This window comes from Peromyscus maniculatus, chromosome 15, assembly GCF_049852395.1.
Source record: "Peromyscus maniculatus bairdii isolate BWxNUB_F1_BW_parent chromosome 15, HU_Pman_BW_mat_3.1, whole genome shotgun sequence".
NCBI lineage: Eukaryota > Metazoa > Chordata > Mammalia > Rodentia > Cricetidae > Peromyscus > Peromyscus maniculatus.
The window spans coordinates 11,780,792-11,805,772 of record NC_134866.1 but is presented as its reverse complement, the minus strand read 5'-3'; the positions used below and the strand labels follow the sequence as shown (position 1 = coordinate 11,805,772).

Sequence of the window (24,981 nt, the reverse complement as noted above, 5' to 3'; positions counted from 1 at the left end):
TAATTTCCTTTCTAAGGGCTGGCACAGTCCGGGTCCTGGGGTTGCTTTGACGAATTCAACCGTATCGATCTACCAGTGCTCTCCGTAGCAGCCCAGCAAATCTCCATTATCCTCACATGCAAAAAGGAGAGGAAAAGATCTTTCCTTTTTACTGATGGAGACAATGTGACCATGAACCCAGAATTTGGACTTTTTCTAACTATGGTGAGGAATTGCCAGGCGAGCCACGGAAACTCAGCCTTCTTGTCACGCTGTCCATACCTCTCCCCAGTCCCGTGTCACCGGCGCTTCAGAAATGGAAATTGAGATTGTAATTATCATTCCTGTTTGAAAGTCTTTAAGCGCCAAACAAAGCTCGTATTAATAACTCATGACTTAGTCTGTCCAGGCAATAGAAGAGTGAGATATGTAAATGAGCTCCCCGATTGACATTCCAGATTTGTGTTGAGTGCATAATGAATCTTTTAATATCATGCCACTGTGTCCTAGTCGCCCCAGGAGTGTGTCTGTCATTCATCCTTGGGTTTTGCTTCCATTTAGAACCCTGGCTATGCTGGGCGCCAGGAACTCCCGGAAAACTTGAAGATAAACTTCCGATCCGTGGCCATGATGGTCCCTGACCGTCAGATTATCATCAGGGTGAAGCTGGCCAGCTGTGGCTTCATTGACAACGTCGTTCTGGCCAGGAAATTTTTCACACTCTACCAGCTGTGTGAGGAGCAGCTCTCGAAGCAGGTGTGTTATTCTGAAGGTTTTTTTTTTCTTTTCTTTCTTTTTTTTTTTTTTTTGCTGTGGTTGGCCACATTTCTTCTTTCTGTTCACTAGAATATTTCCAGTTCTTTAAAAAAATTGTTTGGGAATTTCATATATGCAGATAATGTATTTTAATAAATCCACCCCACATTATGTCCCCTCCAATTCTTTCTTTAGCCCCTTCACTACTTTTCTCTCCAAATTTCATGTGCTTTTTAAAAAAAAAATCAACTGAGTCTACATAGAGCTGCCAGTATGTGCATGGAACTAGGGCTCTCGACTGGAGCATGGGTGGCCTCTCCAGCTGTATTCCTGTTAAAAACCACCTCGACCACTCCCAGAAGCCACCGATTACCAACAGCTTCTCAGCTCAGACTAGAACTCTTAACAAGGTAACTCTGACACTAAGTTTAAAATGACAAAGCTGAGTGTGCGTGTGCGCGCGTGCACACGCAGGTACACATGCATTGTGTGTGCACATGCATGGGGGCCAAAGGTCAGGTTCTTGCACTGTTCCTAAGGTACTGTCCACCTCAGCTTTTGACACAGGGTCTTTCACCGGCCTTGAGCTAACTAAGTCAGCTAGGGCCAGTGAGCACTAGGGACCTGCCTGTTTCTGATTTCCCAGTGCTGTGAACTCAAGTACGTGCTACCAGGCCTGGCATCCTTTTTAAGCCTAGGTTTCCAGACTGAAGTCAGATCTTACGGCTACACAACAAGCACGTGGCCTACAGAGCTGTCTCCCAAGCCTCCCCCCCCCCAAATTGATATTCTCTAGACTTTTGTTAAGAAGTACATTTAACGAAATTACTATTTCTAGCATAGAAGTATTGCAGTTTACTCTCCAAACAGACTTAAGAGCTATAATATGAATGGTATTGCTGTTAGCGATTTACATCTCCTGTATCCGAACCATGGTGTGCCAGGTGATGGCATAGTTTTCGGGAACTTATGAGTCACTGACTCTTCTTACCCCCGAGCTCACCCGTATATTTAACCAAGCTTGACTAATGGCCTTTTCTGCTGTACATCTCTTGATAGTTTCCCATAGGTTTGGGATATCAGATCGAGCCCCCATGAGAGTTAATGGCCTGGAGACATGAGTTAATTATTGTATCTGTATTAACCATCTATCACCAAGTAATGATTTCAGCAACAAGCTTAGTGACTTGAAACAGCGGACAATATTTCATAATGTCTGAGGCACTGAAGCCATCTTAAGGGGGTCCTCTGTATGTCCCAAGACCGCTGTGAAGGTGGTGGCCAGAGCTGTGACGTCATCTCACTCTTGGTCGGGCAGCAGTTTCCTGAGTCGTCTCCTCCCTTCTGTTTCTTGAACGTAGAGAATGTTCCATGTCACCAGCTGCTGTCGCTGCTTCTGTGTTCCACCTGCCTCCCCTCTGAGGTCTCATCCACAAAGCCCCCAGGAAATGACAGGAATCCATGCCTGCAGAGCAGCCATACCTGGCAGATACTCCTCAGGCCCATGTATTTAACACAATTCCAGTTCTGAAAGGAAGTTTTGCTTGGTTAATTTCATCCACTGACACTTGGGTGCACATTTCCCCACACTTTTGTTTCTTTGTTCTTCTTAAGGGTTTGAATTCCTTGAAGGCAGGAACTGACCTTGTATGCTTTCACATGCTCCACCCTCAAGGCACCCTGAGCTAGGTGCAGCATCTCCCTGTGGGTTAGCCAACGACTTTCAATTTCAATTTTGTTTTCATGCAGTTAGGACTTTATTATGGTAAAACACATAACTTACTATACCAACCACTTCAAGTATACAGTTCAGTGGTGTTCAGTGTGTTTACAACAAATAGATCTACTGATAATTTTCACAATTTCTATTATAACCAAATTCTGCAAATCGACTGCTACCTTCTCCTCACTCCTAGCCCCTGGCAGCCACTGTTCCAATTTTTGTGTCTTGGAACTTAATAGAAAACTCATGTAAACGAAACCCTCCAGTGTTGGTTCTTCTGTGGCTGACATACTTTAGTTAGCATAATATCTTCAAGGTTCATCTGTGAGGTGCTGCAGAGAGTCTTCTTTATGTGTCAAAATAACACTCCTCTGTGTAAAAATGCTGTTTCCATTCTCCATTCATCTGCTGCAGGGCACCTGGGCACTGGGCTGCTCCCTACTTCTGTTTTTTTGTGACTAATCAAATATGAATGTTATACATAGTTGTTCAAACATCATTTTGAGACTGGGCTTGTTGCATCATTTGAAATGTCAGCTTCTTATGTTTTAAAGACAATGTCTCACTACATGACTCAGTGTGTCCTGAAACTTGCCATTTAGCCTTAAAGTTGAAATCCTCCTGCTGCAGTTTCCAGGTGGTGGGATCACAGGCCTCTGCCTGTGCACCTGGCCTGGTTGCTCCATTTTTAATTTTTAGAACTGCCAGCTATAATTCCACAGTGGTTGGGTAATGGAATTTTAATTATTCACCTCATATATGCTAACATTTGGAATGCAGAACTTTCATAATGACTATACTAAGCTCAAAGCTGGGGCATGGCTCCAGATTTAGCGGGACTCTTCCTCCAGGTGATCCTGGGATGTGGCTTCTTTTCCTCGTGTTTAATAGCCCATTATTATTAGCAAAAGTTTAAGAGTGTAGTGTCTGAGTTTAGTTCTGGTCCTGAGTTTTAGCTATAGAGACACAAATACATTTTCATGTGTATGAATGTTTGAGAGGAAGGCAAGGGATGTCACAGTCTAAGAAGAAATGTCTACTTTCCCCCGTCTAGACTCATCTCAGTCTTAAACTAAGAACTTAGGCTAATGAAGGTAGAAGGAAAGACTCTCAGATAGCCTTCAGTTTTTCCAAAAGCATATCAATAAAGAGAATTTTTTTCTACTTAAAAAAAAATTATTTGTTTTACATCCCAGCCACAGTTTCTCCTCCCCTCTTTCCTCCCAGTCCCCCCCATCCTCCCTCTGTTTCCACGCCCCAATCCACCCCTCCTCCATTTCTGTTTAAGAAAGGGCAGGTCTCCCCTGAGTATCAACAAAACATGGCATACTTTTTTTTTTCTTTAAGGGACTCATAATTAATTTATTATCATGACTGTGTTTTTCACCAAATTCATATTGTTTCCATGACTAGGATAGTATTGGAAATAAGCCCAGCACTTCCTTTTTTTTTTTCAGGTCCACTATGACTTCGGTCTGCGTAACATTTTGTCAGTTCTGCGCACCCTGGGGGCAGCAAAAAGAGCTAGTCCCACGGATACAGAATCTACCATCGTAATGCGAGTGCTGCGTGACATGAATCTTTCCAAACTGGTGAGACTCACACGGGGAAGTATTCCACCTGCTTGAGTATGAGTTTAACGAATCATATTTAGAAATATTTATTTAAATTTATTTCAATGCCTAATTCTCAGATCAAGTGCTAAAGATCAGAGTTTAAATTGTACATTTTGAGAAGTTCCTTTTCAAATGGCTCACACCTAGTTAGAAATATTTCTATTTTAGTAGAATTGAATTGATTAACAAACAATCCACACACAGGGCTGGAGAGATGGCTCAGCAGTCAAGAGCACCTAAGAGCATGGGCTGCTCTTCAAGAAGACCCAGGTTTGATTCCCAGCACTTAAACGGTGGCTGCTTCCTCAGGCATGAGGCACACACATACACACAGGCAAAACATGTCCATGAAATATAAGAAATTATTTAAAAAACCCATCCATTAAAGACCCAAAGAGTTTAAATCATTTCTGTGTTGTGGATAAAACAAACAAACAAACAAACAAACCAAACCAAAACAACAAAAAACTTGCTTTTTAAAAAAATCTTTGGAGCTTGGTAAGGGGTTGTATTAAATTTTACAAGGGTGTAATAATTTCTCATTTTTTCTTTTCTTTCTTTTTTTTCAGTTTTTTGAGACAGGGTTTCTCTGTGCAGTTTTGGTGCCTTTCCTGGATCTCGTTCTGTAGACCAGGCTGGCTTCAAAAATCACTGAGATCTGCCTGGCTCTGCCTCCCAAGTGCTGGGATTAAAGGCGTGTGTCACCGCTGCCCAGCTAATTTCTCATTCTTATAGTAACTACTGATAATCAACGCCTAGTGTCAATGACTATGGAAAGACAAAATGCTGGTTTTGTTTCAAAAAGAAGTATGAACCAGATTCCAATTCACAAATTTACAAATATATTTCATTAAGATAATCTCTTTAGCCTAAATTAGAAATTGCAGACTACTGTCTTCTGAATGGGGGATTTAATGAAACATTTGTAATGTAGGTAGGATTTTCTTTCCTTCTGTTTATTTCTTTCTTTTCTCTTCTCATTTTAACTTTTTAATTATGGGAAGCATGAGGAGCATATTACTCAAATTTCATAGAGGTTGTATTTCATTTACTAGTGGTCACGTTGGCCTGTGTTGAGTGTTTTCAAACTTTCTGTATATTCTGTGTTTGTGCTAAAATAGTTGGTCTTTTTTCTGAATTTGTTCTTTGTAGATTGATGAAGATGAACCCCTGTTTTTGAGTTTGATTGAAGATCTATTCCCAAATATTCTTTTGGACAAAGCAGGCTACCCCGAGCTGGAGACAGCAATCGGTAAACAGGTAATGCATTTCATGGTGAACCAAGTGCTGGGTCTGATTTCTCTGAGTTTGGTGGAAATCAAGGGGAATGCCCTCACCCTCACCTGTGGCCCCCAGAGTGACACCAAGGCTGCAGCCTTTTTAAAGGAGAAGTCACTGCAGGCCATTGATGAAGCTCCCCTGACAGCCACATGTCCAGGGAGTCATATCCAAATGGCCTCTGCATTAGTGGCAATCATTCCACCAGATTCAGAAATAAAATGTCACAGTTGTCAGGGTCTGTGGGGGACTTGAATGGCTTCCTGCTGAGCCTCTGCTTGGCTCTGGCATGGGCAACAGTGGTCTCCATGCTTCTGTTTCTGTGTTCTGCTTGCAGTGATGTCATGTGACTTCTCCACAGTCATTCTTGTCTTCTGGACACTTAGGTAGTCTTTCGTCATCTCTGTGGTAGAGGGATCCATTGTAATGTGCTTAGTCAAGTGTCTGGATTTATGGACACTTGGTACTGTCTAATTGACCAGAGTCTTTCTATGAGGGAAAATGAACAGTGTCAGCCTTGCCCCTTAGTTTGCCTTCCATGAAGAAAAATTTTGGGGAAAAATACTGTTTTATCCCCATGGTCATTAGTTTTTAACATAAAATTGATTTTCTTGAAAATATTCTCAATACAACTCAAATGCGATAGTACTTCCTGCATATTTCTGCTTTAGAATTAGTGCTTTAAAGTCTGCATTTACTGATCAATAATAGTAATAATTCATTCTGCAAAATTATTTCCTCATCATTTGGCTAAATTAATTACAGCCCTTTCTAAAAGGTTGAGTAATTTATAAGATGACTTATGTTAGTTGCTGGTAGGAAATGAACTTTCCAAAGAGTATATTATGTAAAGATACATGATCATTATCCAAAAATTATTTTTGTGTTTAATATTTTATTACTTAAATTTATTGTTTGATAATTTCATAAATGTATATGACACGTTCTTATCACCCTCCTCTATACTTTCTTTTATATACTTCCCACCCCTATCCACCTCCATCTTTACTATAAATCTCCTTTCCGGATTCATGTCTTTTTGTTTGGTTTTGCAACTTCCTGAGTTTAATCAGGGCTGACCACGTGACTGTGGGTGTGGAACTGTACATATGACGTCCTCTCTGTAGATCAGTGAGCAATTGTGGGAGAGGGTGCAGAAAGAATGCATGAACTGGAAAAGAGAAGAGGTGCAGAACACCATTTGCTGGGCTCGACAAAGCCACGGTGTTCATGAACTCAAAATTATCCTAGCCAAAATAAAATCATGATTTACAGCAAGTTAAAGCATGATATTGTCATTTTATATGTAGATCATAGACCTATAGATGTTTTGGGCTCAGATTCCAACTTCATGACTACAAGTTGTACCTCGTGGAACATTGATCATTCTATGCTTCGATTTTCTGCCTTGTTGATAGTAGCAACCTCATCATCTTGTTTTGCAGGTTGATCTTAGTACAGTGTTTGGAAACTCTTCACTCCTTGCTTTTAGTAGATGGAAGCCACGAATGCGCAGTGTGCTGGCTTGTATCGAGATGACTTGGAATTTACATGGACTTTCAATCAGTCTGACCTACTAAACATTTTTCTGGTTATAAATATCATTATTTAAATCAAGTGTTCCAGATACATTTGGCTATTTCATTCTCTTTTCTTAAGTTTCTCCTCAGGCTTACATTTATTAAAAAATTAGTACTGATGAGTCATTCCCGAAGAGAAATGTAGGTGTTTCTTTCCAGCTTGGGATGATTGTTTGATTATGTTGGTCTACTCATTGAATGTGTTTGCACGCTTTAGTTCTGTGTGGTAGGTCTTTTTTTTTTTTTTTTAAGTTGTGGTTAAGTCCACACCATACAGTTTATGAATTTGAATGCTGCAAAGGAGGCGGTCTGACTGCAGTCAGTGTCCTCACACTCTTGGGTGTCTATTATGTTGTCAGCCCTATTATTCACCCTCAGGTAGTTTTCCTTCCTTGCAAACAGAAGCTCCACAGCCATTAATCCACAACACCCTCCCCTCATTTCTTCTCCACCTTTCATCTTCAGTAAATCTGGAGCACGGTGGGTGCTATCTAATACGGGGATTTTGTTGTGCTTCAGGTTGAGGAAGCTGGCTTAATTAACCACCCTCCTTGGAAACTGAAAGTCATCCAGCTGTTTGAAACACAGAGAGTGAGGCACGGAATGATGACCCTGGGACCCAGTGGAGCGGGAAAGACCACGTGCATCCACACCCTGATGAAAGCCATGACAGGTACGGAGCAGCAATTTCTTTGCCCTGGAGGACACATTTCAACAGTTGCAGCACATTTGAGTGCTCAAGAGAGACATGAAGACAGAGAGATAAACACATTTTTTTTTTTAGGAAGGAATGGTAATTTACTACTAATTGGGAACATTTAAGAAATAATATATTGTGTTCACGCACCCCAGAAAGGAAACATTTTAAAGTGGCATTTTCATGGTGCTGTGTGTTTTACACATTTAATTTCATCCTCATGTTAAATTCGAGAGGAGGATGTTATTTAGTACAAAAAAAAATCAAGGCTCAGATTCAGAAATGCCTAAGGTCAGAAAATGGTAAGTGATGGGACTGAGAGTTAGGATAAGGGTCCATCAGCAAATACCCAACATACAATGCTACTTCCCACTAAATCCATAATACAATGTTACCTTTGAGTAAACAAAAATAATTCCAATCTCAACTCTTAAATTCTGTCATGAAGAGTCATCTAAAGCACCACAAATGCAGCTATTTCTCTAGTGAAGTTCAATAAATGAGTTTTATTTCCAGATGCCCCCTTAGCTTTGCATTCAAGTTCATTGCCTTAGGCCATCTAAGGATAATGGGTATTGCCACGTTGGCCATTATTCTTGTGTTCTCTGATTCTCATTGAACACTGATGCTTCTGAACATGTTAGCAGCCTGAGTGGTTGCGGAGCTAAATTACAAAATTTTATGAACTCGGTCTATTGGAATGAAATATACAACACCAAAGTGGGAAAAGGTACCGCAGGGTTCCAGTTAACTGAGCCCAGCTCACCGACACTGGCACACTGTTGTTCATTGCTGGAAATTGACAGTTCCTATGGCAGAGCTCCTCACGTGATAGATTTGGTCTCATTTCCAGAAATTATTGGATAATGAGAGTTTTGTATGAGAGGGCTCTACCAGATGTCCTCAGATGGTGACAAACTGTGTTCTTTGTCAGCAACTACTCTCTCCAAACTCAGAACTCACATCTTGAGGATTTATTACATGGCTTTTCATGTATGCTGTGAACCTTCTGTTTAGGATTTTTTATATGTCTTTAAATGATGATGTTTTCATAAGTCTGCTCAATATTTTTATTACAGTTGAAGCTATTTTCTGTTAACAATCAACTGCATATGCACCTGGTGCAATGGCTTAAACAAAATGAAATGCTAAATATTAAAGAATATAGATACATTATGTACGCTACATCTGAATTATAGAATCCATTTGGCAGTGTGGGTTTGGGAGGAGTTTCTTGAAAAGATAAATTTATTACTAGACTATTTATTGTTTGTTAACTTATTCTTGGCTTTAGTGTATAAGATAAACATTAATTAGATTAAGTAGCACATTGTTTCATGTTGAAAAGTTTAATTATCCAAAAGACAAAGGAGATAATTGGGTGGAACTCCTATTAAAGAGGAGCATGACCCATGCATGCTGTTTGCTGATTCACAATGCAACTCACACTAATTGTTTTGTAATACTCTGTTCTTTGTGATTCTGCCAGGTTTGATATCAGAAGCAGGGAAACAAGCATACAAAAGCATGTAAGAGGTTAACAATGAAGCAGGGGGAGCAGGCATAGACACATAATTGTAACTGAACATTTAATTGTTATGAGGAAGGTTTGCTATAATGGGAACAGAAGTGGAGGGGATGAGAAACTTTCTAAGTTGTTACAAAGAAGGTGCCATGTCATCTAGGGGTTGAGCTAGTTGATAAAAGACATTTTTCCTGATGAGAGGAGCCTTTAAAGGGTAAGAGCGATTGGGAAGGATGTGATACACTGATGCAGTACTTCTGCACAGCTGAAGCACATTTGGTTTGTGGGCGGTGGTGGAGCTGGGTGTGGAAGCTGTGTGTAGAGGTGTAGTGAGAGCTTACTCTTAACATCCAGTATCACCCCCTCTTTAGCACTCTGGTGTAGGTGTAACTGTTTTGGGGAGACCCCACTCTACCTTCAGAAATATCTCCCAGCTCTTAGTTACACACTTTATTTCTAGACAAGGAAGTGACTCAAAGAGCAGGAATTAATGTCCTTGAGGCAGCCACATCCTTAACCAGTAGGGGAGAAGAGTTGATGGCCAGTGTCCCACTTCCTATTTTTTTTGAAGTCTATCCCATAGTTGACTAGTTTAGTGATGTGCCATTGACTGGCTTATTCTGCTTCTTTGTCCCTTCATTCCAGACTCCCAGAATTCAATTCCCCTTTTTGGTCTCTGCCTTCATGGGGCCCAAACTAGGGCAGTTGCTATGCTATAGGGAGCTTTCTAATTACACTAAATATCTGGGTTCCATTGCATGTGTCTAGAGAAACCATTGAACTTGGTGTGGCATGATCATCCCTGCATACAGAAAACCATCTGATGACCATGGAGGGAAGAGATCAGGGGTAGGAGGCTTATAAAGATTGAAAGTAAGCAAAGGTGCTCATACTAGGTCAGAGTCCACAAGGGCAGAGTGGTCAGGACTCTGACAAGAAACGCCCAGAGGAAGACTCAAGAGGAATTTGTTTCAGCAACATTATGGAAGTCAAGTATTTATTCTTAGAGTGTTAGAACAGATACAGTTTTCATGGATGAAACCGATCAACATACACTTAAAGATTTTCATAAAGTGTGACTGTATTGAAAAAAAAAGTAGTGTAGCCAGAGCATTATGGATGTCATAAAAGCTCTGCTTCAGTTCAACTTTAGCAACATAGAATACCACAAATAATTACTTCAATTTGCTTTCTAAAAAATTAGAAATTTGGTTCTGTTTTCCTAAGTGGGTGTTTTAGTTGGGGTTCTCTAGGAAAACTGATTCAGTACAGACACAAACGCACCCCCCCCACACACACCCATGCACATACCCACCACCCCTCCCCCCACATGCACACATACACACACACACACACACACACACACACACACACACACACAAACTCACACACCCACAAACTCACACACCCACACATACATGCACACCCCCCACACACACATAAATGCACACACCCACCCCCTCTCCCCCCAAAAGATTTCTTGTAAATTGGCTTTAATGGTGATGGATGCCAAGCAGTCGCCCCCCTTGTTAGTCACAAACTGGAGACTCAGGAGAGCTGGTTCTGTACTTCTATACCCCAAAAGCAGGGCATAAGACGGCATCAATCCTAGCTGGAAGACTGTAGAAGATGAATAACTGCCTAGGCTCAGTTATAAAAGAGAAAAAAAAGGGGGTGGTGGTGGGGGAGATTCCTCCCTTTTCATGTCTTTTATTCTTTTAGGACCCTCCAGTGGACTGGATAATTCTTATACACAGAAAGTCCTCTCATAGTTCCAGTATGGCATCCCTTTTGTCCCCAAGGCAATATAAATTTATTTCTTAGACAGCAAAGTGCTGTACTCAATAAAGGATAACAAGGCTAATTATAACTTGGAATGCAGAATGACGTATATTTTCAGTGTGATTTTTCACTTTTCATATTTTGACCACTTACTGACAGTACACAAATTAGCACAATGTTGCTTCATGCCACATCTGAGATGTTTAAAATTTGGATGCACTTGCTGCAGATTGTGGAAAACCACACAGAGAAATGAGGATGAATCCCAAAGCAATTACTGCCCCACAGATGTTTGGTCGACTGGATGTGGCCACAAATGATTGGACCGATGGAATATTTTCTACCCTTTGGAGGAAAACACTGAAAGCCAAGAAAGGTAGAGGAATTAATATTATTTTAAACATACACTTATAAATAAAATTGTAGGTGGCTAGATAGAATTACCAAACAGCAGTGTTGTCCATATATGTTAGCCAAGACTAAGTAAAAGGTTTCGGTACATTTGTGAGTGTTGAAGTGATGAAATTATTGATTAGTACACTTAAACCACACATTTTTAATTGCATTTTATTTATCTGTTTGTTTGTTTATTTTTTTTGTGTGTGTGTGCATATGTCACAGTGTGCATGTTGAAGTCAGAGGACAGATTTAGGGGTTGGTTCTGTCCTTCCTACCATGTGGGTTCAGGGTTTCGAGGCCTAGAGGAGGGGGCATTTATCTGTTGAGCTCTTTTGCTGGCTCTAAATGCTTCCTCTTTAAAAGAACGTTTGTTTTTAAAGTAATGCTTATACATCCTCGTAATATTTTAGAATAGAGAAAAGCTGTTAAGGAAGGTTGATAACTTTGAACAAAATGATTTTTTTACTGTGACTGACTATGTTTACTGCACCATTTAAAAAGATAACATTTATTTATATACAGCTTGCTTTTAAAAACTGATTCTCCTAAGAAATCATGTAGAGAAATGAGCTTCTTTAGGCAGAAAATTATACGTACCAAAAGCGAGCTAGCACATCCTTCTGTTTAGGGGACACTGGTATTGGGTTGTTAAAGCAAACATTTAAGGGCTTGCTGCTCAGTCTGAGTGGTCTCACTGCTGGACCCTGTAAGGAGAGCGCAGTGTTCTCAGAATACAAGCTCAGCAGGCAGAGATGGAAGCAGCTGGCCTCTCATTGTGTCTTCTCACTTCTGAGGGAGAAAGGGACAGTGACCGCAATTGCAGGGCAAAGAACACGGGAAGAGCCTTTGGCAGACACTTCCTGCCTTCACTTTGGGCAGCAGACCCCCTGCTGAGACCTGTTTGAGCTAGCGCCCTTAGATTCTCCCAGGTGGGAAGGAGATTAACATCGGAATTCAAACGGTAGTGAGAGTGAAAGCACCCCTATTAGTAACAGTTACTTTCCTGGAAATTAAAAGTTTGCTTCTGATTTGTTCAATAACCCTGCATCAGTGTGGATCCAGTGATGAGTTTTCCTTCCCAGAATTGCTCAGCAGGCAGGCAGTCTCCTTTAGAGAGGACACAGAAGCTTAGTCTTCCACAGAGACCTGTAACGAGGTCACCATTTCACCTATGGCTAGCTGAGTGGGTTTCATTAGGGATCCCAAGCCATTTAACTTGAATAGAATACTCACAGTCATGCACAGCAAAGAACATTTAGAAGCAGACAGTGACAGTGTTGCTAAGTAACAGACAGACAGACAGACAGACAGACATGAAGAGGAGCTACAATGGGAACCACATAACCTTCATCTACATTTGCATTCTTGTTGAGCCTTCTTCTGATTTTCATTCTCTAGCTCCAGTTATCTCCTTAAGTGACTCCTGTCAGGCTGGTCCCCACTCTCTCCTGAAATTACACTCTGAAGGACATTGGTGATTTCTGGCATATCAGATACAGACTGCCTTTTCTTTTCAGTCTAGTTCTGCCTTCAGTGGTCTCTCTCACAGTTGGTCACCCTTTTCTGAATCTTGAATGCTTGGTCTCAGAGATCCTTCATCCTGTGGGCTTCCTTCCTCCCACATTCACTGGGATGAGATGTCTGGAAAGGGAGGGAGGGTGGAGGGGCAACAATGGAGTCCCTGACAGAAATCTAAATAGGGAATTGTCTCTGTTTTCAGACCTGTCTCTCTCTACATTTTTTTTTTTCTAGAAGAAACCTATACAACCCCTGTGGCTTTAAATGCCACTTCTAAGCTGAAAGCTTCTATATTCTAATATTTAGTCCTGATCTCTCTCTTAAACTTCTAGTTCAACAACTCTCTTGGGAATCTCTGTTGGACATTAACATATGAAAAACTGAATTTGTTCTTAACTCTGCCTGTCTCTCCTCATTGTCTTTCCTGTTACACTGATGTACCACTCCTTCTCATCTTGTTAGCTACGTCTGGTTTCTTCCTGTCCTAGACTGTCTTATTTACTTTTCTTCATCCCTTTGGGCTGTTGTAATACAACACAATAGACAAGATGGTCCACAGACTACAGACAGATGTTTACTTTGCACTGTTTTGAAGGCTGCTAACATCTTGGTTGTATCATTTCATGGACAGAGGGGTGAGGGATTTCTTTTTCATACCAGGACACTAACCCCATTACTGACATCATTCCTTTATTCCATAATCCTATACATTTAATCTTAAGAGATAAGATTTCAACATCTCACTTTGGAAGGTACAAAGCATTCAGTCCATTTTATCACCTGAAGCTTGTTCCTGCTCCAGGGTCTTTTTACTTTCTCTTCATAGATGGGAAAAAAATCATACCTCCAGATCTTTAAATCACTTCATTTTCTGTGTGAAATCCTTAACTGATCACCTAATCCAAAATAGTGCCTCTTCTCTGAATCTGCTTAAAATTTCTTTATTGTTTCTCTGTTTATTTGTCTATTTTTTCCCTCTTAGAGTGTAAGCTCTCTTGCCACCATATCCCAGCCCCTAGAACAGTGCTGCATGTAGAGGGTGCTTAGTGAGTCTTTGTTTAAGGAACAAAGGAATTTTGATTTAACTATAGTTTGTGCATAACTGCCACATAAGGAACTTAGAAGGTCCTTTGTGCTCATACAACTTAGTCATCATTGAGATCAATGCTTTATTTAAAATTATGGGCATTACATATAGCTCTAGTGCTCTCTGAAGCTTCATAGATACTTACATAGGCACCTGTGTGCTTGTGTGCTCTTTCTCTCCTCTGGGGTGGCATTCCAGGAGAGCATATCTGGATAGTTCTTGATGGTCCAGTTGATGCCATCTGGATTGAAAATCTGAATTCTGTTTTGGATGATAATAAAACTCTGACTCTGGCCAATGGTGATCGGATTCCCATGGCTCCAAACTGCAAGATTGTTTTTGAACCTCATAACATTGACAATGCTTCTCCTGCCACCGTCTCAAGAAATGGAATGGTTTTCATGAGTTCCTCTGTCCTTGATTGGAGCCCTATTCTTGAGGTATGATTGAATTCTTGCTTTTGTATAATTAAAAAGGGAAAAGAGTCTTCAGCATTCTTTGTGAGCATGCTGATTCTTCTGCAGCTGGTGGTGTAATTGCCTTTTTATAGTACTGTTTATGAAAGGTCCTTGAATGCACAGGGGTGTTCAGACCCTGATTGGCCCTCAGAGGCTTCTCCAGTCCTCTTCTAATCACTTAGAACTGTGATTTCCAGGTAATTGTCAGGCCTACATGAATCAATAATCCTGCCAAAGTGTGTCTGAGGGCTGAGGAGTAAAATTTAATTTCATCACTTTGTGGACCCATGGCAGTTTTGAAAAGTACTTGTTCACATAAAATTTGGGAACAGCCATCTTAGAAATTTAACTTAAAGATAATTTGTTACAATTGCATATAAAAATTTCTTATGAGATTCAGTAGTCATAATATTAATTTTAACTTTGTGGTTGGAAATAATATTTCACATGATATTACTTCAATTTATGACCAGGTAGAGTAGTTTATTACTGTCAATATATTCTAAAATATATTAATTAGAATTTGATTATAGTTATATACCTTGCATACTTATATATTTTATTAAATCCATATTATAAGATAAAAGTAAATGCTACTGGAGAACCCATGGGACTTTTATGACATAGTTGTCTAGATTTTTAATTTTCATTTGCTTTTATATTTTGAAAATGATTTTATTTTAAAACTTTCTAATTCAAATTAGGTAGCTATTATTCTATATTTCCATTATATTTTTGTACTCCTATCTATATAGGCATATATACAAAAGGATTTAGACTTGATAACATATAGATAGAAATAGAAAAGAACATGTTTCATAGCAAAATGATACTGACATTCTTGAATATGACTCTAAAATCACTTTTAAGGACTTCATACTGCATAATTAGCTTTTATATCCATTAAAATGAAGTACGGGTGCTCTTAGATGTTCAAAAGTACTAATCAGTGATAATTTGGAAAGTACAGGCAACTGTGTCAGAACTGAATCCTACCAAGTTACAATCTCCAGGGAGAGGACCAAGGGCTTCTTATGCTAAAGTATCACAGTAAATATTTTTTCATATATCTGTGCTTGGTGATCACAGACACAATGGAATGCGAGTGAATTGTAATTATATGATTCCCCCAAATATTTAAGTTTTATAAGATTATTTGAAAAGTACATTAATTTATTAAGTAACAACTATTTAGCTTGTGCCTTATAAAACATACTTCTATTATATATTACCTGGATTTTTACAGAAATACTACACAGAATCACCCTTTCACATGCTTTTAAGTAGTGCAGTGTCCTCAAAGGATCAGGAGCTTGCCATGAAAACATACCCATGAAGTCTCACCAGTATGAATGACTGATTTGAACCAGGACAGCAATAATAAATAGGTCAAAGTTGAAGCGGGGAGGACTGCTAGGCCTCCACACGAAGTACTCCAGGTCAGGAAAGAATGCTGAAAGCGGGAGCAGCAAGCAGTCTTTCCCAGGGAAGAGTGCTGCTGTAAAGACCACCTTTCCGCCACACAGAGGAACTGGAAAGGAGGTGTGGCGGAGTATACACACCCAGCAGACTTTTTCTGAGGGCCAAAACTCAAATCTTCATTTTTCTCTCTGCTGGATGTTCTTTTTCTCTTCTACTGTCTTACATTGTCCTGTCATCGCTTTTATACCACACAAGACAAAGGTTTCTGTGCAAGGAAAGATTACCTCACAACCACAAATAATATATTTTACAAAAGCAAATTTCTTCATTCCATAAGAAGAAATCACATTAAGATCACGTTACATGTTTTTCTTAGAAGCCCACACGTAGTTAAACATTTTTCTTTGTATTAATTTTCCCACTATGACATCTTCACCCCAAAGCAATGACTCTTTTATTATTGATTAACAAAGTTTTTTCTTTTCTTTTTTTTTCATTTTTCTTTATTAAGAAATTTTCTACTCACTCTACATACTACCACAAATCCCATCTCCTCCCACCCCCAGCCCTCCCTCCCAAGCCACCTCACATCCCCACACCCCCTAAATCAAGATCTCCCATGGGGAGTCAGCAGAGCCCAGCACACTGAGCCTAGGCAGGTCCAAGCAAGCCAAGTATATTTCAGCCAGTCCCTTTGTACTGGCAGGCAGCTGTTTGTGGCTTCAGTGTAGCCAGTTTCTATTCTTAACTCTACTCTAGAGAAACTTTAAATGAGTGGTAAGTTCACCACCTATTTTTCTTTACACACAATAGGGTCATTTAATTTCCTTTCACAACTTTGTTTTTTCAAGGTGCATACCTGGGCCTGTGATTAATTCTGTAAGTTACATGACCAAAGAACTCAGGGCTAGCTAACCTTGGGTGTAGGGACATAATTGCTTTCTTTGATCACTGGTCTGTTTTTCCTACAAGCAGAGTTCACAGGTCTATAATGCATGAAACTTCCTTGTTCTTATTTTTCATCTTCTGCAAGTCTTACATCTAGCAAAGGGGAAATTAACTTTTAGCCTGTATTTGCCTTTTTTGTATCTCTCATTGGAGCAATTGGCAGAATAACCTAAATCCTTTTCCTAATCATCTTCACACACTAACAGGTGTCCTAACCACCTGTATCTTTTAGGCTAACACAGAAAGTCCAGTTAAATCATAAATCATCGTTGCTCTTATAAAAATCATCTTCAGTATGATCTGCAAGCAAATTGCCCAGTGAGGAGTGGGATATTCCCAAGAAACAGTCACACCATACTAGACACAGTGGGATCCCTTCAAATAGTCATCACGCCACGCCAGATACAGCAGGATCATGGCAGCCGCAGAAGCAAGAGGCATTCTGGAAACAATCCTCCAGGGGTTTGCCTCTCCAGGATGCACCTAGAGTAGGCTTGTTATCACTTGAGTTGTATCTCATAAGCCCCATTGCTGTCTGCAGCTCCTCTGACATGGCCACCAGTAGAAGAGTACACCAACTGGTTGTCCCGAAGAGAAAAGTTTTAAGCAGAACTTCTCTCTGAATGACAGACTTCTTTGTTTAATCCTAAATAACAAAATTGTCCCATGTTCTGAATCCTTTGGTATTTTCTACATTACTTACTAAGTTAGAAGAAGTGAATGGAAATAACCATTGTGATTAAATTTTTGTTTCTTGATTTTTAAAGCCCGAGTGTGGAGTTCCTTTGCTCATCTTTCATTGATGTTGGTCATCTTAGCAACTCCCTGTGAATGCCTCCCCATTTCCTTGAAGTACATTTTAACTAACTTTTAGTTGAGGGCTGTTTCTGCGCACGTGGTATTGGAGCTGCTCATGTGAATGCTGCAGACAGACTCATTGAGTGTTAATTCTGGCCTTGCTACATACTGGTTGTGGGATGCTGGGTGGATTACTGGAGCTTGAAGTGTCAGGGGGATAATAATAGTTCCTATCTCAGAGAGTTGTTTGGAATATTCAAATGAATTATTATATGAAAGAATTTATAGATAGGTTTGGTTCATCTTAAGCACAACTCTTTGCATAATCATTAATTGTTAATTAATGTTAATTAATCTAATCATGCCGTAAAAATGTCTATCCCCCCCAATGGTCATTTTCCTGGTTTCACCAATGCACAGATGTGTGAACCCACAGGGTTTTCTCAAGAGACGATCTCCTCAAGAGGCTGAAATCCTGCGACAGCTGTATGCAGAGACTTTTCCGGACCTGTATCGTTTCAGCATTCAGAACCTAGAGTACAAGATGGAGGTACTAGAAGCCTTTGTGATCACTCAGAGCACCCACGTGTTGCAAGGGGTGATCCCTCCAAAGGTAAGGGGTTGTGCCTTCCTCCTGAGCACACTGTGCAGAGAACACAGCAATGGAAACTAGATTTGGTTAGGGTTGGTGAGCGTGTGGTGTGGGTTGGGAGAGGTTTCAGACACACCATTTTTTCCCCATAGTTTTTTTTTTTAACAAAGCAAACTGTTGATTTGAATTTTGTTGCTGGCTATCATAACAAGATAACAAATGTCATTCTTTTTGTTTAAAAACCATCTCTACTATATTTATATTTATTTATTTTGTGTATGTCAGAGGATAAGTTGTGGGTTGTTGGTTGTCTCACTCTACCATATGGGGCTGGAGAATCAAATTCAGGCTATCAGGACTAGTGTCATGTGCCTTTATCTACAGTGCCATCTTGCTTGCTTTCATTTATTTTATAAACAAGTAAGTATCTGAGGGACTTGGTTTCTCATCTGCTCCCCAATTGTATCCATTCTTTTAATCTCCTGGGCATAGCTGATATTTCTTTCCTAGGTTTATTATTTTCATTGAGCAAAGATTAAGATGGAGACTGAGAACCAAGCAATTAAAAAAGAATGCTTCGTATATCCTCAGGAGCAGGCCGGGGAGGTGGACTCAGAGCACCTGGGGAGGCTGTTTGTCTTTGCCATGATGTGGAGTGTGGGCGCCGTCCTGGAGTTGGAAGGTCGCAGGAGGCTGGAACTCTGGCTACGTTCTCGAGAGGTGCCCACGCTGCCCCTGCCGCAGCTGACAGATCCCGAGGACACCATGTTCGACTACTATGTCGCACCAGATGGTGAGCATGCCCTGCATTCAGGATGCAAGCAAAGATCGTTCGATCCAGCATACTTTTGTGTTATTAAAGTGAGAACTGAAACTCTTGATGATAAAACTGAAATAGGAATTTTAATGTACAGGGAAAGATAGTAATTGTTTATTTCCCCAAGGTTTACTTTGGGTTCCAGGTACAAGTTCCATTTGCGTGGCAGGCGGGACCTTCAGTGACTTAGGCGAATTGAATCAGTTTCCTATTCAGATACATAACAGCTATTCAGTGGAACCAACGATTGATGTAAAAAATTATATTTAAATATAGGTGTCTATATCTACAGATGTCTATTTACTTACCTATACATCTCTATATGCATCAATATACACTTTAAAATAACTTATATGTGCATAAACATACATAATGCATATACACAGAAGCAACTTTATATTTTTATGTGTATTACACATGCCATCCAGTATCTTTCCCCAAGTGAAAAGCTTGTGAGGTTTGATGTTTAAAAGTGATTAATGGCTTCAGGTACATTGCTTTTGTCACTCTCTTCTGTATTTTTATGTTTGATATAGTGTTGAAAAGCTACATACCGAGAAAACAGTTCTAAAACATTTCTGAGTATACCCAAATAGAGGACTCTATTTGGAGTAGTTCCTTGGCAAGTTTTGATCAAGCCAACTAACATTAGAGCTAACTTTACTGAATATTTCTTGGGAACACGGTCTTACATAGCTCAGAGAGGCCTCCAGCTTGCTATGGTCTTGCAGATGGCCATCAGCTTCTGATTTTTCTGCTTCCATGTCCCAAGTACTGATATTACAAATACATGCCACTGTACCTGGTGTCTCAGTTAGCTGAGGTTTTCAACTTGGTACAGCCCAGAATCATCTGAGAGGAAAGAAGCACCTTAAGAATTCCCCAGATCATATTACTCTGTGTACATGTCTATGGGGGATTGTCTTGATTATTAAATGATGCAGAAGGGCCCAGCCCACTGTGGGAGACACCATCTCTAGATAGGTGATTCTATGTCAGAAATCAAGACAGCGAGTGAGCCAGGAAGCAGTATTCCTACACGGTTTCCACTTCATGCTCCTACATTGAGTTCCTGTCTTGACTTCCCTCAGTGGTGGACTGTGACCTGGAAGTATAAAATGAAATACAACTTTTCCTCTCTAAGTTGTTTTTGGTCAGCATTTTATCATAGCAAAAAGAAAAGTAGAAGACCCCGTTTTAATCAGAGCTAGAGCTTTAACCAGGATATTGTGCGTGCTCAACAATAACTCCACCAGCTGGGCTATATCTGCGTTCCCTAAATGGCCTTTGTTTCATGGCGAGTATTTGAAGATACCTTTGTGACGTTTTGAAGGTACCTGATCATTACAGGGACATACACTGTTAACTGGAAGGTGTGAATACTTACTGTTCTTCTCAGGTTCCTGGAGGCACTGGAGCACGTGTACCCCGGAATATGTGTATCCACCTGATACCACCCCAGAATATGGTTCTATCTTGGTGCCAAATGTAGACAATGTGAGGACTGACTTCCTAATTAAAACCATTGCCAAACAAGGCAAGGTATGACTTTTTAACTACTATTAAAAATAGTGCAATTTAAAAGGTCATATAAAAATATGAAAATATAAAAGCACCTTGCATTTATTTTATACTACTTTCTATTTCTGTTTAGAATAAGTGAAAACATTACCCAAATGAGCAAACACCTTTTGTTATTTCACAATGACACACTAATATGTCGAATGAGTCTAATTCCTAATTTATCATTCCTCACATATTAGTTGAAGAAAGTGAATTTTGACTTGTTTTTACTAAGACATCTCCTTCCCTTTTGGTTACTGACTTAGTTTGCTATGGCTGTGTTAACAAAATACCAAAGCTTGGGTCATTAAATTGTGGCAGGTTCTTTCCTCAGTGCTAGAGGCTGAAAGCCCCGGATGAAGGTGCTGAGAGGTTGGTTTTTCCACAGGCCTTTCACCTTGGCTGATGGACAGTACCTCCTCCCTGTGTGTTCCCATTTCCCTTTTCTGTGAGCATGCTTCTCTGGTGTTTTCTTTGTCTATCTAGATCCTTTGCTTCTATAAGGCCATCAGTAGGCAGGACCAAGCACCCTAACAGCCTCATTTGGGCGGCCACCTCTGTAGGGTCCCTTTCTCTAGTCACATTGGGAGATACAACCCATCCCTGCATTAGTTTAGGAGTTGGTGGGCGGGAGGGACACAATTCAATCCATGCTGTTTCTTTTATTTCTTTCCCTCTGAACTCCTTTATTTTAGGCTGTGCTGTTAATTGGTGAACAAGGAACAGCCAAAACAGTCATAATCAAAGGATTTGTGTCAAAATATGACCCTGAAAGTCACATGGTCAAGAATCAGAACTTTTCTTCGGCAACCACCCCACTGATGTTTCAGGTACTGCCTTTGATATTTCCCGCAAATGTAGGTTTGTGAGTTTTGGAGGCTCAAGGTGTTTCCAGTGTCTGTGAACTGAACGCCTGTCAGACCTTCTGTAGCCGTGACATCATACTAATAATGTCTTCTATCATTCAAATGTAGTAAATTCTCTTTCTGGTTAGGTCATATTATATAATCTTAAATTATGGAGAAATAAGAAACTCTTAAAAAAATAGGTGAATAAGGTGCTACAGGCCTCAGTGGTGTTCAAAATATTTGTGTAGAAATGTAGGAAAATGAAGGAAAAACATTTTAAACCTGAGATAGAGACAATCACTTTCTGAGTAGGACACCAATAGCTCACTAATAAGAATTACTAGTAGGATTTCATGAAATTGAATATCTGTGCAGGAAATTATAAAGTGGGAAGGCATATAAAAATCCATGCAAGAAAATCTCTGCCACCTATTCATCTGATGGGGAAATATTTAAGAATGAAAAAAAACCCACACTAAACAACAAATCCCCCCATATAATCCAATCACAAAATGGGAAAATGACATGAACAGATGCTTCTCAAGTAAAGAAATGTGAATGACCTGTACAAACACAAAGAAAAATGTTCAAAATATTTAGGAATTAGCAAAATGCAAATAAAACCACACTGAACTGATTTTTACCCTCATCTAAATGGCTATTACTGAGAAAACAAATGAAGACAAATATTTGTGAGGATGCAGGCCTAGTGGGGGAACCTTTATATTCCCTTCATGGGAATATAAATGAGGGCTGCCACTATGCAAATCCACATGGAGGTGTCTCAAAACATTAAAAGTAGGATTTCCATATGGTCCAGCTGTGCTGGTTCTGGGTACACACTGTAGAGAATCGGAGAGAGTGGATTATATGCCCACTTGCTACATTCATCAATGCACAATTTCTATAAACCAAGTTACAGAATCAGCTGAGGTAGCTGTTAGCAGATGAGTGGATAGAGTGTGGCATATGTGTGCAGTGGACTTTTATTCCACCCTGTAGAAGAATGGAAAAGGCCAGACTGGAGTGCATTATGTTAAGTGAGATAAGCCAGACTCAGAAGGATACACTCAGAAATGGCTTTGATTCTTTTGGGTAGATACTTAGAACTGGTTATATCTGGACCACATGAAAGTTCTACCTTAAACATTTCAAGGAGCCTCCATGATGATTTCCACAGAGGCTGCACCAGTATTTGTTGCCACTAGGTTTTATGCTTTTTACCAAATTATTTCCAATATTGCCATTTTGTCTTGTCCTTCGCTGGTGTAGCTTCCTGACATAACTCCCATGATAAACTGTAGCAGTGCATAAAATCCTAGAATCTTAGCAGATGAAACTTGCCATGTCATATATCCTTGCATCATATGATGACAAGACAAAAAACTTAGGTTTGCACTGCTTTAGTCAGTGAAGCTTCAAAGACTGACTGAGTTAGCAATGGCTGACTGTTCCTCTTATGCTGGTACAAAACTGTATAAAACTATTGCAACTAGAGAGGAAAAATTTCCTCACCGTCTTTTATGCACAGCAACAGTCAATTATTATTATTGTTATTTAAATTACGCATGCATATCTGTGCACTCATATGGTGTGTGTGTGTGTGTGTGTGTGTGTGTGTGTGTGTGTGTACATAAATGCAGTGACCGCGGAGATCAAGCATCAGCTACCATTGAGTTGGAGTCACGAGCAGTTGTGAAACACTTGACATGGGTGCTGGGAATCAAACGCAGGCCCTTGGCAAAGGCAGTGTGTACCCTTAACCCTGAGCCATCTCTCTCCAGCCAGCCCCCTTATTGTTTTAAAATGATCAGTTATTTTCTGCATTTTGATAAATTTTCTTTACATTGCAAAGAAAAACTTCTTTGGTGATGGATGAGATTTATCTGTGGATATAAGGAAAAGTTTAGAATGCAGTTAGGAATTATGCCAGTCTGAAAACATGGCAGTATCAGTTTATTCTCTAAGATCCATGGCTAGGTTTCCAGGACCAGGGCATAGCTTCTCTCTTGTTAAACAGGGCTTAAATTCATTTAGACGGCTGTTAATTATCACAAGATCATTGTATATGTTCATTGTATATTGTATTATGTCACATAAGAATATTTTCATATGAATACATATTGCACATGGGGCATATTCTCTCTACTCTTCTTTTTCATGCACATTTCCATTTGTTAGGAAAAATGTAGATACATGGACAGGTTTTATATATTATAGATATATGGCATAGAACTTAATAAGTATTCTGGGTGAGTCTTGAATTCCAGATCCTCATCCCTCTAACTCCCAAGTGCAAGTATTAAAGGTATATATCACCATTCTGGGAAACCAAGAAAGAAATTCTTTTTTTAATCCACCACCACACTTAATGAATTGTGTGAGAACTGAGGAGATGGTTAAAATACTCTCTAGTCTCGCAGAGAACCAGAGTTTGGTTTCCAGCAACTGCATGGCAGCTAAGAACAGACTGTGGCTCCAGTTCCAGGGGATCTGACACTATTTGGCTTTCGTGAGCCCCGTGAATGCATAAGGTGACATGCATGCAGGCAGGCAAACACACATAAAATAAAAATAAATATAGGTTTTTAAAAAATTGCTTGAGAATGTCATGTGTGTATATATTGTGCCTAGATCAAATTCATCCTTACTCCTTCCCTCCAAGTCTTCCCTCTACCAGGTTTCCTCCCAACCCCCGATGCTTGTTTTAAGCCATCTGACTCACTTAGTGCTGCCCGCATGTGCACAGGGCCGTGTGTATGAGCAGCCTATCAGGAGGCCACATCCCTGATCAGGGGGTCACATCCCTGATCAGGGGGTCACATGCCCGAAACAAACTAACACATACACACTCCAACCCTCAGTAGCCATCAGTTGCTAATAGCTCTTCTGTTAGAGGTAGTCCTTGGTGAGTGCCCCTCTCATCCATGCTGGGGTTTTTGGCTGGCAAATTCAGGCCTTGTGCATACAGTTACTGGACTTTGAGGTCACTTGGGTAATGGCCCTGCTGTGTCTGGAAGTAAACTGTTTTGCAGTAGTCTTCCGCTATCTCTCTCCCTTCTTCCAATATGATTTCTGCTTGTTCATCTCCCCCCTCTCTGTGTGTGTTAGAGAGAGGGGGGGAGGGCTGAGGACTCCACAGTTTCTTTTCTGCACACTGAAGAGTTGCAGTATCAATTATACTGCAATTAATTATAAATATCTTTATGCTAATTACTATATACTGCAAGAGAAGCTTCTTTGATAAGCACTGAGAACTGCGCTTATCTACAGGTTTAGAGATAAGTATTTAGTAGTCAGTTTTATTCTATGTCCATTTAGCAGAATATTAGTATGAGGTTCTCCCCTAGGACCTATGACTTAATCTGCCATAGATTCCTGGGTGAGTTAATAGTGCCAGGAATGAGTTATGTCTTGTGAAGCAGGGCTCAAATTCAATCAGAAACTGTTTGGTTATTTCCATAATATTTCTGCCACTAGCGTATGCATTGCCAAGCCAGTCATTATTGTAGCTTACAAGATTTACCCCTGGATAAGACCATCGATCACCTTTTCTTACAGTAGCATGCACAGCACCTTCCAGTGCTATAAAAGC

At 40.1% G+C, this 24,981-nt stretch overlaps 1 protein-coding gene across 2 annotated transcripts in view; it reads left to right on the top strand.

Moving 5' to 3' along the window:
• Positions 1 to 24,981, top strand: part of Dnah5 (dynein axonemal heavy chain 5) — a 289,991-nt gene that overhangs the window by 155,056 nt on the left and 109,954 nt on the right. For both annotated transcript variants that reach the window (XM_076551699.1, XM_076551697.1), the window contains exons 37-47: positions 17 to 204; positions 541 to 735; positions 3,916 to 4,050; positions 5,227 to 5,334; positions 7,452 to 7,605; positions 11,166 to 11,312; positions 14,139 to 14,380; positions 18,003 to 18,179; positions 18,750 to 18,951; positions 20,375 to 20,517; positions 21,234 to 21,368. In XM_076551699.1, coding sequence (XP_076407814.1) covers positions 17 to 204; positions 541 to 735; positions 3,916 to 4,050; positions 5,227 to 5,334; positions 7,452 to 7,605; positions 11,166 to 11,312; positions 14,139 to 14,380; positions 18,003 to 18,179; positions 18,750 to 18,951; positions 20,375 to 20,517; positions 21,234 to 21,368 — 1,826 coding nt within the window. The remainder of the gene's footprint in view (positions 1 to 16; positions 205 to 540; positions 736 to 3,915; positions 4,051 to 5,226; positions 5,335 to 7,451; positions 7,606 to 11,165; positions 11,313 to 14,138; positions 14,381 to 18,002; positions 18,180 to 18,749; positions 18,952 to 20,374; positions 20,518 to 21,233; positions 21,369 to 24,981) is intronic.